At 43.3% G+C, this 17,284-nt stretch overlaps 1 protein-coding gene across 3 annotated transcripts in view; it reads left to right on the top strand.

The window, feature by feature from the left end:
- Positions 1–17,284, top strand: part of Nbas (NBAS subunit of NRZ tethering complex) — a 234,933-nt gene that overhangs the window by 67,198 nt on the left and 150,451 nt on the right. For all 3 annotated transcript variants that reach the window (XM_033756036.1, XM_033756035.1, XM_010629031.3), the window contains exons 15-21: positions 905–1,162; positions 1,806–1,931; positions 4,945–5,096; positions 5,976–6,116; positions 6,355–6,433; positions 10,475–10,579; positions 11,019–11,155. In XM_033756036.1, coding sequence (XP_033611927.1) covers positions 905–1,162; positions 1,806–1,931; positions 4,945–5,096; positions 5,976–6,116; positions 6,355–6,433; positions 10,475–10,579; positions 11,019–11,155 — 998 coding nt within the window. The remainder of the gene's footprint in view (positions 1–904; positions 1,163–1,805; positions 1,932–4,944; positions 5,097–5,975; positions 6,117–6,354; positions 6,434–10,474; positions 10,580–11,018; positions 11,156–17,284) is intronic.

Below are 17,284 nucleotides of genomic sequence, written 5' to 3' on the forward strand. Positions count from 1 at the left end.
TATTATTGTTATATTTTTTTCCAGTACCAGGGATTGAACTCAGGACCTTGTGCTTGTGAGGAAGGTGTGGCGCCACTGAGCTAAATCCCTGGCCTGAAATTTTTCATTGTAGTAGGAAGAAAAACTTGGCTATTGTCACAAAAGACTTGAAAACAGAGGCTAGTTCTTTAGAGTTGTTGCTCTGGTCATTTAAAATTCTATTCTTTCAAGAGTAAAATCTTCAGTAGCTTTTACTTCAGCAGTGTAGGGTGACAAATTTGTTTTACTGAAAAGTTTGTTACGGAGTCTAAAGAGAACTGTTGCTTAAAAGTCTAAGTCAGTCCTGTTAATTCTAGAAAGAAATTTATCTTCAGCAGTCAGGCGTTCATACTTTGGAAACTTTTTTAAGCTGCTAGACTATTAAAGGCACATGAGAGAGCTGTTCTTAGAAAAGCAAATACATACTTTCATGTTCATTCTCTAAATAGGTCAAAAACATCATCTTATTCTGCTGCAAATACAGCAATATTGAAATTAAAATAAATTGACATTCTCGGCTTCTTCATTTGTCCAGAATAATTGCAAGGTCTTGTTTCCCAGGCCCTTGTATGACGTGGGTTTTTTTGGTGCTGGAACTTGAATTCAGGGCCTCAGTCTTGCCAAGCAGGCTCTGCACCGCTGAGCTACATCCCCAGCCTATGACCTGTTATCAGTAGGCTTTGGTTTAGGAGAAGTGGAGCTGGTAATGCAGTGTATTCGTTTCTGGATCCCGTGATGAATGTTTGTCATTGGGTCCTTTGGTTTCCAACGTGAATTGCATGTCATGAGTCAAAGCAGAGTAGAATTAAAAATATTGTTTTCATTAACTCTGAAAAGTTGACTTTAGCTCCTCACTGTTAACTTCATATCTTCTTTCTTAATACAGTGTGAGATTAAACTCGTCCCCAAACGCTCTCGTTTGGAGCTGAGAGCTGGAGACGAAGATGACGGAGAAGAGGAATCTGACTCTGATCACGAAACATCCGCCAAGGCTCGCTACTTCAGTTATATAAAGCAGGGCCTTTACTTGGTGACGGAGATGGAGCGATTTGCACCTCCACGGAAGCGGCCTCGGACCATTATGAAAAACTACCGCCTCGTGAGTCTGCGCTCCACGACCCCAGAGGAGCTGTATCAGAGAAAGGTGAGGGCACTGGCCATCGCGGAGTGCAGGCTCCGGCTCCGGCTCTGGCTCTGTGGAGAAGGCTGGTTCTTCACCGGAGGAAGTTAGAGAAGGACACCGGATCCTTGACATGGCAGAAACACCAGTATCATAAAGCTTCTGAAACTGATGCTAGGGTTTGCATCTGAATAATCAAAATGGGGTAACAGAACAATTCACATTGGCCGATTATCTGCCTTGGGGCTCAGCCTGGGTCTTTGCTCCTTTCTGTCCTTTAGTGCTCCCCTTACCCATATTTGGCACAGTTGCCTGCTCGCATCCAGAGGGTGAGTGCAGGCCTGCTTCCTGGTCAGGAGCCTGCTTGCTGAGCCAGTTCCCCCAACACTGTGTGTCCCAGTCGTATGTGCTGTTACTGCAGGGATGGGGACAAGCCCTGGACTCTGGACCTATGGCAATCCTAGAACTGGTTTTGCCATTATTTGACTTCGAGCCATTTATTTGACTATTTCACCACATGTCCCTTGTCTTTCTAAGTCCGGGAGCTGCTGGTGTCACGTCCACGCCACACTCTTAGGCCAGGGAATTGTCCTCATGTGTCCTGTCAGTGGTGGCCTGTGGGTAATTCAGCCATGTAATGCTCCTGTGTGCATTTTCCTGTCTAAAGATCGAAAGCGAAGAGTATGAGGAAGCCTTGTCTTTGGCTCACACCTATGGCCTGGATACGGACCTCGTCTATCAGAGGCAGTGGAGGAAGTCAGCTGTCAACGTTGCCTCCATTCAGAATTACCTGGTAACGTGATGTCTTTTTTGGTTTGGGTCTTGGCTTAAAGCATTCTATGTTGGTGGCTTTTCCTCAAGTGCCAGAGCATTTTTCTTACTCGGGAAGATGCTCTTGTCAGGACTGATTGCTCTGCAACTGGATTTTGCTGCTGAAGCTGATGGAACAAATAATCACCGACAGACTGATGTTGTCCTGGCCCTTTCCCCTGCTGTGCCAGTTACCCCACTTTATCCTCATTAGTCAGGGTCTACTCAGGAGCCACAGGGAGATGACGCCTTGATGAGAAGTATTTTCTGTGAACCAGCAGTGAAGTGCAAAGAGCTGAGAGAACTGGGAGGAGGCACTGAGCTGAAGGCACCTGCCCCTGGAGCAAGCACATAGGAAGGGAGGCCTCTTCCCCTCAGCGGGGACTCCCAAGGTGCGGGACTAAGAGCAGTGGTAGTGCAGCGAATTTTAGAAACGGGTCGGGTCCACAGTTGCCGGGTTGGCAGTCAGAAAGGGGTGTGGTAGCGAGGTATCTACTGCTAGAGTGCCGTGCATGGAGGCTCTGTGTGAGCAAACCCAGGGATGGCAAGCAGGAACCCCGGCCGCAGCACGGGATCAGGTCGGTAGGAGCCATGGCCAGGGATGGCAGGATGGATCCCTCCTCACTGCCTGGCTGGGAAGGAATCTGCCGAAGGCGACCCCAGGCTCTGTGGGAAGTTGTGACTGGGTGAAAGGGGGAAGCAAGGTCATTGTGTGCCTGCCCGTGCCCCCTGGGCCTTGTTGCCTGCAAGCCAGAGGCGAGGAAGAAAAGCAGGGAAGCCAGGACTGGACACCCAAGCCTCTTGTAGCGGCTGCAGTGTCCGCTGCTGACCAAGCTTAGCTGCAGATGAGAAATGCTGTGCTGCTTGGAGGGCAGGATATTTGGAGCTGAGCATTAATAGATGAGCTGCATAGCGGACTTGCTGACGACTCCTTTTTGCTTAAATCCTATGGTCAGGTCCTTTCTGGCACTGACCCCTTCTTAAGATTGCCACGTAGTCTTGACTTAGTTGGGGCTGCTGTGACACGGGGGTCACAGAAGTGGCTTATGGGGCTCCATGGGGCTGGCGAGTCCACCTGCAAGGTGCCTGACAGTTTGTGCCTTGTCTTCCAGGTTTGCAGATGAATCCCTTAGCGATGTGTAGCATATGGTGGAGAGCAGAAAGGAGCACCCCCTTCTTAGTCTCTTTGGGCACCAGTCCTGTCATGAGGGCTGTGCTCTGGTGGCCTAGTGGCCTTCAAAGCCCCCACATGGGTGTTCAGGTTCCGATGCAGAGGTTTTGGGTTGACAACCAGCTCCCCACTGGCCTGTGTGTTCTGACTCTTGGTGTCTTTGTAAGGACGTGGTTGGACGCATGGTGCGCCCTTATAGGGCTGTGCCTGCTGATCTGTTGTTTAGGAAGAAAATATGAGTGCCTTTGTGTATAGGAAGAGCCTAGGACATGTGGAGAAAATTCTTGATAGTTATATTCCCTAGAAGTTGATATTCATAATTAAACAAAAATATGATCAAAAAGGTTATTTGTAAGAAGTTAATGACTCAACCAAATAGCATGGTCAGCTGCGGCTTAATACCAGAGAGGAGAGAGCATGAGAGGTAATGGGCAAAGGGAGGAGACAGAGTTGCTTGTATTTGCTTCAGAAACCAAACAGCAAACCTGCATTTTCTTTTCAGTTTTTACTTTTAGGATTAGGACAGTGAGCTCCCAAGTGCGTGTCTCCTCACTTAAAGGCATTTTCTGAAACATGGTAGACGCAGTTTGGTTCCTGAAGGAGCTGAGAGCTGCCATGAGATTCAAAGCAAGGAGGAGTTTTAATTGTGGACGTATTTAATTCAGAGAAATAAATAGGCAGTTAAGAGTAAGAGCGCCTGGCTAGTGAGTGTAAAGAGCTGCCAGAGAGGCATAAGTGTAGCCTTCGCTGTGGAAGAGCTGAAAATCTCCCTGAGGAGACAGACTTCACACTTAGTGTTTGTCACAGGCAAGATTTCAGACGAAACCCTCGGCGCCTAGTAAAGTAGTGATCACTGTGGACTGAGGGAGTATGGAGGGAGGCTTCGTGCAGTGCGGATGTTTCAGACCAGGACCTAAGAGCAGAGCGAGGTCCTGCCCTGCTGCAGCGGAGCAGGACCCCTTTATGCGTGTGTTTGGGATTCGTAGTGGACGTGTTCACTGTAGTCTCCAGCCTGCTTGCTCCCCCTTTGCTTCCCTCCCTCATCTTCCCACCTTCAGAACCCCTTCCCATCCTTTCAGAGAACCAGTTCTCAGATTGACTGATCCTCTGGGTTACTTTTTTAGTCTCAATTTCTTTAATTTCTACTCAGATCTGTATTATTTCTTTCCTCCTGTTTCAGATTTGGATCATTCTTGTCTTTCTAGGACCTTGAGATGATCATCAAGCTGTTTATTTGGTATCTCTGTGCTGTTTATATGTGCGTTCATAGAGGAAAAAATTCTTAAGAGGACTAAGGGCTGGGTGTGGTGGTGCAGAGCTGTAATCCTAGAGCTCCAGAGGCTGAAGCAAGAGGGTTGCCATGAATGTGAGACCAGCCTGGGCTACATAGTAAGACTCTGTCTCAAAAGACAAGCAAACACCCCTTCTCCTCAAAAAAGGAAAAAAAACGAACAAAAAAGAGGATGAATGATACAAGCAAATTCAGAGACAGCGGCATGACTTGTGCAGTCAGCCACCAAATCCATTTTATTCACTGCTGTGCCCTCATCTGGTTCAGTACCTGGCACATAGTAGGTGCTCAGTAAACATTTCATTGGCAGATGAGCTCTGTAAGTCAGCTAGTTTGCCAGACTTGGTATTTGGTGGCTGTGAACGTTAAGGATATGATTAAACAGACTATTGGCTTGGGCTTCGGAAGATGTTGACATCTTGTGATGCCTTAGCTACCTCACGGATAGCGTCATCCTTCTGGACAGTAGTTATCAGGTGCTGTGTGATGCCTGGGACACTTTAATACCTCTGCTTTTATTTTCCTTTTATCTAGAGTAAAATAAAGAAGCGATCCTGGGTACTCCATGAGTGTTTGGAGAGAGTTCCTGAAAATGTGGAGGCAGCCAAAGAGCTGCTGCAGTACGGTTTAAAAGGCACAGACCTAGAGGCCCTCCTTGCTCTGGGGAGAGGAGCAGATACCGGCAGGTTGGCGAGGGGACGCTTCAGGGGTAAACTTGGGGTTACTCTGTATGGAAGCAGCTGTCTTGGTCAGTCCTTTACAATCTCGGGGAACAGATTTCTACCCTTTATGCTCAGCTTGTTTGAATGTGGGGCTCGATGCTGGGGAGATGCAGATTCTACCATCACTGACCGAAGCAGGGCTGTTTGTAAGCCAGGCTGAGGACACCAAGTGGGCCTGTCCTGCCGGGTGGACCCTTCAGGCTGGCCTGAACTTGTGGCCTCTGCTCACCTGGAGGTGGATACCTTTGTGACTACACCTTTGGTAGCATGAAAGAGCCGCCTAACCTTCTGAGCCCCATTTGTGTGCCGGTGATAATACTAACAGCAGTACGGTTATGTGACAAGAGGCAGTGTCTCAGCAGCAGTCCTGAATGTCGGCAGGTATTTGTGTGAACGATTGTGTATCTGAGGAGCGAATGACTTCCGGAGGCCGGCATCTGTTACCATTTTAATATCGTAAATGGGAGTAATTCAAATTGTGAACTCTGTCAGCAGCATTTTCCGTGCGGGCTGCCTTAATGTATTGGTGCAGACAGCCCCACATGTTTTCCTTAATAGTTTGCATTTCTTGACGTAAAGTCTCTATGATCATTATGGATGACTTTTTCCCATCTATACTATGGATTTAATGAATGAATCATTTTTGCTTGCCATGGCAAAAACAAGAAAAAAATGATTAGCTAGAAACCTCATTAACAGTTAGCTTTATTATTAGCAAGTTAATAATTAGCTGGAAAGTAAGTTAGCAATGAAATCACTCAAAATAGGAGAAAGCAACTTTTCACTAAGTGAAATTAAATAAATATAATCAGAATAGATTTGAGTTTTCTTTTGCTCGCTCAGGTTTACCCCGCCTGGTGACGTGGACATCGACGGCATTTCCTATGAGGGGCCCGCACAACCTGCGGAGGAGCCTCCCAGGAAGCAGAAGGAGAAGGCGCTCAGGAGGAGACGTGAGCTACTTAAACTAGTGAACTTCTCAGAGTAAGTGACCTCTTACTGCTCATTTGGCAGTTTCTCTAAAATAGTCATTTCAGCGCGTTCTTTTTCAGTGATGATTACTGGAACTGAAATGCATGAAGTGTTGTTTTACCCGTGTGCTTTTGTCTCCTGTTCTCAGAATGTGGTTTCCCTAGGATATTAACTGTTTTCCTCTAACTTAACTCCTAGAGAAATGTACATCTGTGTAAATGTAAGTGGCCTAATGCAGTTTTTCAAACAGGTTGACCCTGGAACAGAAGGAACTTTGCCATTGTAGACTGAAATTACTGACTTACTTAGATCGACTTGCAACATACAAGGTAAGAAGTGATTTTAATGAGATCAGTATCTCCATTTGGTCTGTTATTATAAACAGGCCTGTACTGGCTGCCCTTGGTCTTTAATGCTATTTATGTGGGGAAAATTAATTTTTTATAGAAGCAATTTCTCTTGGTTCTAGTTATAAAACTAGTAGATTGAAATGCCAGAAGTTATTTTGTGAGATTAGGGAATAAAAAGGCTTTAGCTGTTTTAGTGCATCTGTGTAGGATTTATAATCCTTTCATTTACTTTTATTTTATATTTTTATTTTAAGGTGCTGGCCGACAGCTCATTCCAGTACTTATTTTAGAACAGTGAGCTTTAAACAGTCTTCACATGACTATTTCTTATTGTCCTAATGATTTGGTAGCGGGGCCACACTTGAACTTGAGCAGTGTGCTTCGTATTGGAGTCCTCAGGGACACAGCACTGACATCTCATGGTGGACGTTGTGTGGCATCAGAGCCGTCTAGGTGCTGCTAGATGTGGAGGTGGAAAGGAGCCACCTTTCAGGGAGTGCACAGGGCTTACATTGCTCTTTTCACATGAAGCTCTGGGCTGTGACATAAGTTTCTAGATATTGTGCTTGGCTTTGCTTGAACCTCATTTGAGCCAGCTATGGTGTGTCCACAAAGGGGTCAGAGTGTGTGTGGCACCTGGCACCGGTGCACAGGTCCGTAGGCACTCAGTAGTGAATAACAGACATTTAGAACCCTGATCAGGAATGTTTTCCAACAAATCCTAAAAGGGGTTATTACCATGGTTATTAGAAAACATCACGATAACGTTGTTCAACACAAAGAAGTTAGGAAAAGTTCTTGCTAATTTTATTTGCAGGTACAACTGTTTCAGCTGTTGGACAGTGATGTCTCTTTATGCATGTCCCCTAACTGCGTTCTGTCATAGTCTGAGGTAGCCTCTACTAAGCACGTCTTGAACTGTAGAAGTCTGTATAGACACAGATTATTATTTTATACTTCACATTGGTTTATTACTGTTCCCTACATGGCTGTAGTAAGTACATTTGTTATTACACTGTAATAATGATACTTAAAGTATTTGATGAAGCTGTTTTTCTCAAAGAATTAATAAAACATTTGAAAAATAGATGATTTGGGATGGATGTGGCTGTTAAAATGTTGTAATGAAAATGTTCAGCTAGAATGGCTAGTTAGTGCGTTTTCCTCATAGAGCATGGCTTATTTTATTACTTCTACGAGCAAGGAGGTAAACATGAGTTCTCATGGATTTACCTGAGTGCTTACTCTATGCTGCATGTCACGCCATTGCACCTGGCAAAGGGAAGCATAGGACACTTTATCATCTACGTTATATAGCAAGTGAGTGACGAGGGGAAATCGAGAGTAGATGAAGGAGCGCAGTAGAAAGGAGCATGAAGTTCCCCTTGGGAGAGTTTGAGAAGTCACTGTGTAGCGAGTCCCCTTGCAGTTCATCCTCAAGGAAGCAAAGATTTCAGGGCTAGAGGCTCTGTAAGGAGTCTAAGTTAGGGCTTCCATCCTCTGCTCCTGTTGCCCAGAGCTCAGAGTGCTATGAGGCTCACTAGTGGAAAGCAGGCCATATTTGTTGAAAGATCTTTGTTAAAGAAATACCCACGGTTTTGTTGAGGACCCTTAGCTGTTACACGGTATTATAAAAAATTACAGTAGATATTACAATCGCAGTAAGACACATTGGTAGGAATCCCTCTCAACCCTTCTCTCCCTATTGTTTTGAACACATTGATACCAGGGTCCTTGCCCTTTTCTGCAGCAGCTCTGGAGTTCTCTCCTGAGGGTCTTTAGTTGCACTGTCCTTGCTGCCTCAATGCCCTGAAAGCATTCAAAATGTGTTCTTTCATGGTCACTTTGATGTTGGGGAAGAGCTAGAAGTTGCACAGACAGTTCCAGATCTGGTGACTTAAGGCAGATGACGATACACTGTCATGTGTTTATTTGACTGAAATTGTCACAAATGTTTGACCCATGACGTGTGATCACAAAACACTGTGAAGGCCTAAATTGAAAAGATTTAGTCTAGTAAAAGACATATGGTATCATTAATTCTTTCAGAATCTTCCCCCTTGCCAAGAACACACACCATTGTTTTTGACAATGTCTTTTTCAGTGTAATAAATTGTTTTCAGTCACCACTTCAGTCTGTCAGCTGTTGTCTCATGGACTTCACCTAGGTTATTTCCCAGCAGTCTTTTGAGGCAGTTAACATTATCCTTTCAGTTTTATGGACTAGGAAACCGAGACTTAGAGAAGGTTCGTAGTTTGTTTAAATAAATAGGAGGAAGAACTAACATCCGATCTCTGGTCAGGGAAGGGCCAGTGCCATGAAGGAAGAGTCCAGATGTCTGGGCCTCAGGGTGAGGCAGAGAACCAGGGCTGGAGGTACAGCGAGGAGAGTGGCTTGTAAGGGATCAAGTTGATTTTTGTAAGATGGTTAGTGAGTTGGCGAAAGAGTGGAAGTGCAAACGGAGAGAGTGGTTATGGGCAGCTCTTTCAAGAACTGTTACTGTGAAGAGGGCAGAGAAGATGGGGTGGTGGGCATAGGGTCAGCTTTCAGGTTGTTTTGATAGAAGAATTGTTCCTGTACTAATGGAGATGAACCAGCAGAGGGCAAGGAGGAATCTATAGACTAGAACAAAGGAATACTTAACAGGATTGTGGAAATGGAAGACAGAGCCTGGGTTGGTGGTGCATGCCTGTAATCTCAGCACTTTGGAGGCTTTGTCAGGAGGATTGCCGAGAGTTTGAGCCCAGCCTGAATGTCATAGGAGACCCTGTCTCAAAAAACAAAAAAAGAAATGGAATAAAAATGGAGAGCATGGATGGAAGTTGGGAGATATCTCTAGAAGGAGAGATGATTGCTTGTGCTGTATTGGAAAGGAGGGAAAGCAGGCAGGCACAGGTGCAGGCCCTCGTGCGGGCACAGGTGCACATGCAGGTGCAGATGCAGGTGCAAGTGCTGTGTGGGCAGGTTTGCCATTGTGGTGGGTGGCTGTCCGGGGGCTGCTCAGGGACTAGAAAAGCCAGGTTGTCAGATGAGCATGCAGCTTGGAGAACAGAACACCAGAGGTCTGGAAATCCTGAAAGCACTGTGCAGAAGCTCATAAGAAAGACGGGGAAGGAGGCCTTCTTGGGAGGTGCAATCCTGAGGAACAGGGCCAAGTATCAGTCTGAGTTTTGTTGTTGTATCAGTGTTTTTTAGTTTTTTTAAATAGTAAAATCTTATAAGCATGCTTTAAAATGTAGAAAACAACCTGATAACCTCTGATGTACTTGTTCTCAGCTTGAATGATTTTCACATTTTCCCAATCTTATCTTTTATTCCCCAACTTTCCACTTCCACCTTTTCACTTATTTTAAAGTAAATCCCAGGAATCCTATAATTTTACCCATAAACACTTAAATTTGTATCTCTAACAGATGAGGATTTAAGAAAATATCCACAATGACATTATTTCTAGCAAAGGCTCCTCTTATTTAAAAGCAATTTTCTTTTTAACAATTGGTTCATCCCCTTCCTGGATTTTAAGCTACTTGGAAGGAAGGGAAGGGAAATGTGATGTTCAGGGAGTTGCCAGCACCCGTCACGATGTCCCTCACACATAAGGGACACTAGTGCATACTTGGGGAATGAAGGAATGGCTCAGTCTGCATCTTACAGAAATGAAAATTACGTACAGTTAACCTGAATTTCTCGTGGAGAGGTGATCAGTGCTTATAACGCATGGCCTTGGATAACTGTCGCTTATTTGTTTCTGCCAGGTGGTTGCTGTTGGTTATTCTACTGTAATTAATTTCCACCGCCTAGTTCATTACTTCTGTAGTTAAAAAAGTAGCACTTATAAATATGGCCCTTTTTAAAATGAAGCGAAGAGTGCAGCTTGTAGTACTTTACTTAACAATTGATAGTTGAAATCAATTAACTCAGACCTTATTTATTTACACAGGCATTGTCATAAAGGTTTTTAATATTTTCTTGTCACCCATATTTAACGTTCTATTCATTAAATCTCTGTTTCCCCCCAGGAAATCCTAGCAGTGCCTCATGCCTCCGAGCAGAGATACGACTCTGAGTTCTTTAAGACGTTCAGGAGGCAGAATATTGTTCTCTCAGCAAGAACTTATGCTCGGGTAATTTCTTTTTTGTAAACAGAATAATTATGGTTATTAACACTCTGAATCTTGGAGCTGTGCAGTCAGTGTCATTGCACGTATGTACCATTGCACTATCTTTTCTGCTGTCAGACTAAGAAACGTGGAGAAAATTGAGTTACATGTTTAAAGAATGTATTCATCACTCAAGAGTTTTAAAAATGAATAATTTTTGTTTGTTTTGTTTTGGGTACTGGGGAATTGAACTCATGTCCTTGTGCTTGTGAGGCAGGCTGCAGAACCACTGAGCTAAATCCCTGGCCCAAAAATGAATAATTTTTGTAACCTTAGATTGCAGCCATATAAGCAGGACTATTTCAAAGTATATCATATTGGAACTGCATAAAAAGTAGGCTTTTGCATGTTGCCATGTAGGATTTCCTCGACTTTTCTGAGGTCCGTGTTGCGTCTTGTACAGGAGAGCAATGTGGCAGCCCTGGAGATTCTGTTCACTTACCACGGCCCTGACCTTCTTGCCCACCGCCTGGCGATTCTCTCCAACTTCCCAGAAACCACTTCCCCACACCACTACTCTGCGCTGCTGCCTGAAGCGTGGTATGTGACTCTTCATTCACTTTTACCTTCTTTTCTAAATGTAGAAATTCTTTGTCTTATGCAGAACACCTTAAATTAAAAAAAAATAATAATATTAACATGATCTGTTTAATTTTCCCCCCCCATAAACATAATTATTTTCAATTTATTTTTTAAATAATCCTGAAGTGAAAATAATAATAATAATATTAACATGATCTGTTTAATTTTCCCCCCCCATAAACATAATTATTTTCAATTTATTTTTTAAATAATCCTGAAGTGAAAATATATTTACCCTAGCAGAATCACCTGAACTTCATGGACAGAAAGTATTCTTTCGAAAGCTTCCTGACTTTCCTGCTGTCTGTTTGGTATATGCTGTTTTCTGGTCAACAACAGTTGAACGGTGTCTGTTTGAATTAGTTGTGTCTCATTGAACTGCACTTCTGACAGTGGTAGGGACCCATTGCATCCTGCAATGCTCAGCAGCCTTTTTTCCTTTTGAAATTCGAGAGACGCAGAGACAAATGGGAAATGGAAACACCACTTACTGTTAGACCAGTTCTTTTTTCACCTCAAGACTATTTGATAATTGGGTTGTAGCTCGCGGCACACTTTTTAGACATCATGCCTCAGTGTTTCTCCTTTTGGCGTTCTGGAGGCTGGAACATCAGCAAGGAGAACATGTTTGCCCCCTTGGACACAGCTCAGAAATGGGGAGGCCATTCGTCCCAGGCCCAGAGGGTGCTCGAGGGACGAGAGGTGTGCAGAGCATACTTCTCGTAGGTCAGTTACTAAATAGAGGCAGAAAGCAAGCGTGACAGCACCTGCCCGTGAGACCTTTTACACACTACGAGTGAGCTGCGTTTGCAGTTGCTGTTGCCATCTCTGGTCCCTGGAGACACAGTGCTCAGGGGTGCTGTTGAAAACGGACTGATCTGGCCCCCTTATTCTTACCTTGCTTCCCCCACCCGGTATATTTTTAGGATCAGGTGTTGGTGATGAGCAATATCCATAGAGTAATTGCCATGTATTTGGCACATACTTTCATCAGGTTTCCAAAGAATTTTCAGTTATCCCTGCTATTCTAGAAAGCTGGATCTCCAGAAGTTTAGAAGCATGCCAGTATATATATGTGAAGCCAGGATTGGAATTTACGTTTATTTAGTGTTGTCAGTATGCTGTATATATGCGTTATACATTTCTTATTTTTCATTATTGTTAGTACTAAAAAAGTAAATCTGTCTTCTGATAAAAGTAAAGAAAAACAGATACTTTTTTCGTTTTCAAATTTTAGATCTCGTGTTCTCTGTGAATATATTTTATAAGAGAATATGTTTCAGAATAAAATTGTCTATTGTTCTCTGGCTTCTTGCAAAGTAGACCTAATCTGGATAGAGATGACTTTTCTGACTGAATTGCCAGTCTACAGAAAAGGGCTACTGTTTCTCAGAGTGCTTTTCAAAGGTGTTTTCTCCTTAGATTTGAATGCAGTTATATTTATTGTTTTCTGATGATTGCTTGAACATTTGACTTTAACATGAAATTTCAGAATTGGTTTGGAAGTAGTTTCCCAGTGTCTCATGCTGTGCTGTCTTCGAATACCCTGTAGTTTTTAAGGTTACCTGCCTCAGGGATCTATTTAAATTATAATAAGTGCTTCGCTTATACAGTCTCACAGCAGTGTTTTAGAAGATGAAGCTGTCAAACCATTGTTTTCGGATACGAGTTTTAGAAAAACTTTAAGTCTCTGATTTTATGTGAGTCTTTAAGTTATATTCATTTTTAAATCCATTGAGAAAAATAAGGGTTGTTTTGTTATTGTTGTTAATCATTGTTTCTCAAGAAAGTCTTCCATATTGAGTTTTTTTCTCTTTTGGAGCGAGAAAGAACAATAGGATTTAGTGGTAATGTGTCTATCCTCTTACAGTTTGGGTAATTGCAAAACAAAGCCATAGTTAATGCTTTTGGTATAACATCTTCTGTGAGGTCTCCCATTAGTTATTCTTTTTTTTTTGATACCAGGGATTGAACTCGGGCCCTTGTGCTTGTGAGGCAGGCACCGGAACCACTGAGCTAAATCCCCGACCCCATTAGTTATTCTTTTCCTTATGTGCTTAGTGTTCTTTGTTGATCGTTTCATCATGACCCTTTTTACAGGTTAGTACAGTAAGTTGTTTTAGTTTCTGCCTTTCTCCTTGTTCTATCTTTTGTTTATTTATTTATTTTTGTACTGGGGATCGAACTCAGGTCCTTGGACTTGTGAAGTAGGCAGCGGAACCACTGAGCTAAATCCCTGGCCCTCTCCTTGTTCCATTTTAACAAACTCCCACCTTTAACCCCAAACTAATTGTGCAGCAGAATACTTGGGCTTTGGAAATATGTTGATACTGCTGTTAGTCAGATGTCTGAGACTCTGAGGACTAAAGCAGGGAAGGTATGCGGAGTAATTCATTGACTTTCAGGCACCGTTTTAGGACTGAGTGTGCAACATTTGCCTTCCAGTTTACGACCTAATTTTATGTTTCACATGTAGTTTCCATAGCGTGTTCTGGAAGTAGGTGCAAAAAAGATTGTCCTGCTCTTAGGGTGGAGCATTTGAGAAGCATTAGTGAAGTATGTCCTGCAATAGGGAATTATTTTAATACTTGATTTTAGTTGCATTATTGTTGCAGTGTGGGTGTAACTGCTTTGAATTGTTTTCTAATGATTCTGCTTTCATTTGCAGTTTTAAAATCTGAGCAGTTTGGTCTTTCCTTACTTCCTCCTTCCCCCTCCCTTCCTCCCTCTTTCTTTTGTTTTCTTTTTTCACTTCTAAGTGTTCCTGTAAAAGATGCTGTTACTGGATTCAGCATTACTGAGTGATATAAAATGCATACTTTTCATGGAGATGAGGTTTCTCTCTCATTACTCATTTTCTTCTTTAAATACCTGGACCAGTGATTTCAGAACCTGTGATCCTTGCATAGATATAACATCTCTGAATGTTGAATTCCTCAGGGTAGCAGTCCCTAGAATTCTTTTTGTTCCCATAGTGTCTTTACCAGTCAAGATCTCTGTGATATGTAAATAATTGTCTGTATCTGCAGTGTGTCATTATCACACTATATTCAGTTGACATATAAACAACCTTGGGAGACACTTTTTCCAATTGCTGATACAGCCAGACTGTTTAAACATTGTATTTATATACAGAAAATGCTATTAATGATGTGTGTATTTTATAGAAGAACATGCGTTAAGAAATGTTTTGACTCAGTATGTACCCATTTCTTTAAATCTTAAAAACGTGGAGCTGATGTAAAAGCTGTGAAGCTTCCATGGTGCCCTGGAGATCGGGCTCCCAGGACCCAGTGGTCACGCTGCCTTCAATGTGGCAGAGTAAACTGGAGCAGTGCCCCACGGAGCCTGGATGCCTGTGCTCCCCTCGCTGCCCTGTTTCTCAGGTCTGCTGCCACTGGCTGTATTACTTGGGGAAGTCCCAACTGCAGGTGTTCCGTCGCTGTTTGGTGCTGTTGAGGCATTGACGGGGTTGACCTGCTATGGGCCTCTCTCAGTGTCTGCTCTAGTAAATAGGCCAGCAGACAGACGGCTGAAAAGGCAAAACTGACTGTTTCATTAGGGAGCTGCAGTGGTTGGATGATGGCCTCTTGTCAGGTGGAAACCAGCATCCTCATGGCAACATCCTCAGGAGGTGTGGTCTTTGGGGAGGGAATTAAGTCCCCAGCTTGGCCCCAGCAATAGGATTGGTATCTTGGAAGAATTCTCCAGGCTCCAGGAAGCACATGTTTCCTTCCCCTCCTCCTCCAGAGAATGCCCAGGAAGGTGTCATCTTGGGGTGGAGCCTGCACCAACCAGACACCAGCCTCCAGGCCTTGGTCCTGGACTTCCGGCCTCTAGAGCTCTGAGCAGTGCATTTCCAGGATGTGTGTAGTGCATCTACCCCAGGAACGTTTCCTCCAAGGACTCTCATCTGGAATGCTGCCCCTTCCCTGACGAGATTGCAGGTTACTAATGTAAAGAATGGGGTAAAATGTTTTAACATTTTCATTTCAGTCATAGATACAGGAAAGAGCACGATTGACAATTTTCACAAAGTGAACGAGGTTAGGAAAGAGATCAGCAGAGTCCCTGTCCTCTGTCCTTTACCTTCCTGTGTCACCTTGCCCAAGATGCGCCTGACCCTGACCTCTGGCATGGCGCGATAGTCTCTTCAGGAGCAGAGCCATTCGTGAGACTGTCTTAGAGGCTCAGGACAGAGTCTGTGCTGCTCGTCTGGCTTCAGACTACGCTGTGGTACTCTGTGTGCAGCGTACAATGCCCGTGAGTGCTCACAGGGTTCTCCTCTCGGCTTCTGTATAATTGTCATGCACATGCTTTCATGTGTGTTGTGAACTCCACAGTCCTATTCTAGTATTTTTAATCAGTAACTTTGTTTTAAATTAGGGAATACACTGTACACACCCGTATTTTCACCATTCCCAGTACTCTTCTCTGCTCTGTGTGAAGTCTGGTTTCTATGGAGTCTCAAATCAGCTTCTGTCAGAATGACTTTCTTCCATGTTTCCTACAGGGGTGCTTAGCTGGGGCAGAATCATCCACCCCTCTGTATGCCTAAAGAAGTCTGTATCTTAGCTTTGTTTTGGAAGGTACAACTGTGAGACCCATTTCCTTTGAATTCTTGTGTTTTGCTTCTGTTGCCTGAATAATCTCTGATTTAACCGTGAACCTTGTCAGCTACGGCAGTGTGTTAGACTCATGCACACTGCCGATACCTAGACCCTCATCTCTCCAGCTCCTGCAGAACTGGCCTTGGAGCCTCTCTCTAGGTGCTCCTGGGCCTGCGTTTCTCTATGCCTGTCTCTGTGAGAGTCTGCAGTGCAGTTGCCCAGGTCTCTGAGCGCTCGAGAGTGAGAGGCTGCAGTGGGACCTGCACCACAGGGTCTCAGAGCAGACTGCTTTTGTGCGTCTGTGTTTACCCTGCATCATGCTGCACGCACTGGTTCATAAGCAGAGTCCTTGCCCTCCAGGTCTTGCAATATCACTGATGCCCTGGGGTAGGACGGGGCCCGAGCAGCCTGTTTTAGACATTTTAAATCAGAAATATTTGAGAAACCTTAAGTACATTGTATAAGTCCAGCTACAAGAAAAGCATATTGATTGTGAATTGTAACTATCTGTAGGTTTGGAGGTAGTGTTTTTGTTTATTCATATTCTTCTGTCTACCTGTCCTTCCATTCCCCAGTAAATGTTTATCAAGGTTTAAATGAATGCCAGGTACTGCACTAAGTTTACAGAAAATGAGGACCTTATAGTTTAGTTAAGGAGCAAGACAAAGAAGTAATTATAATTCAGTGTGATGATGGCAGGGAAGAGATACATGTAAAGTTAATCACGTGGCGAAGTGTGGTGAGCTCTGTTGGGGACATTAGAAGGTCTCGAGGGTTTCGCTGACAGTGGAAGACAGGGTTATAGATTTGCACACCATGACTTATATACCACCTTCCTAGCTGTTCGGACAGCATCTGGTTTAAAGTGCTGCACTGAACACTTTTCTGTTTTCATTTTTGAATGTGTTATGTCCACATTGTTTTCTTCCTGTTGCCATTGTACAACTTGTTTTATCTGTCATTGGAGGATTCTTCAAACGTTAGAGTAATACAGTGATTCTTTTCTTAAGAAAAATTTGCCGATTAATTACTTGATTAAATCATTTTCATAGATCCTATTATGAATTATATGTGGAGCTTAAAGTACCACATTTGAAAGCCAGCCACATGCACAAATAAATTAAAGTAGCAGTGGGATAAATGCTGAGTTATCTACAAACCAAAGGCCTTAGCTGTTTGTCTTAAACTGTTAATATTCCTCTTAAACTTGCATCAATGTCTTGTATTTATTATTCAGTAAGAATGTATGGCTTGAAACAATGCATTTTTATATAAATATATAAATGCATTGCTTCATTGCATCCTCAGCCATAAACACCCTGTAAGCTACATGTAACAGTTATAATTTTATAGATATATAATCCACATGAGTTCAAAAATTACCATTAATGAGTGAATAAATGATCAGTAGAAACAGATCCATTGATATCCTCTTAATTTTATAATTAGAGCTCAAAAAAAAAAAAAAAAAAAAAAA

Source organism: Fukomys damarensis, unplaced genomic scaffold, assembly GCF_012274545.1.
Source record: "Fukomys damarensis isolate Sample0158 unplaced genomic scaffold, DMR_v1.0_HiC HiC_scaffold_25, whole genome shotgun sequence".
Taxonomy (NCBI): domain Eukaryota; kingdom Metazoa; phylum Chordata; class Mammalia; order Rodentia; family Bathyergidae; genus Fukomys; species Fukomys damarensis.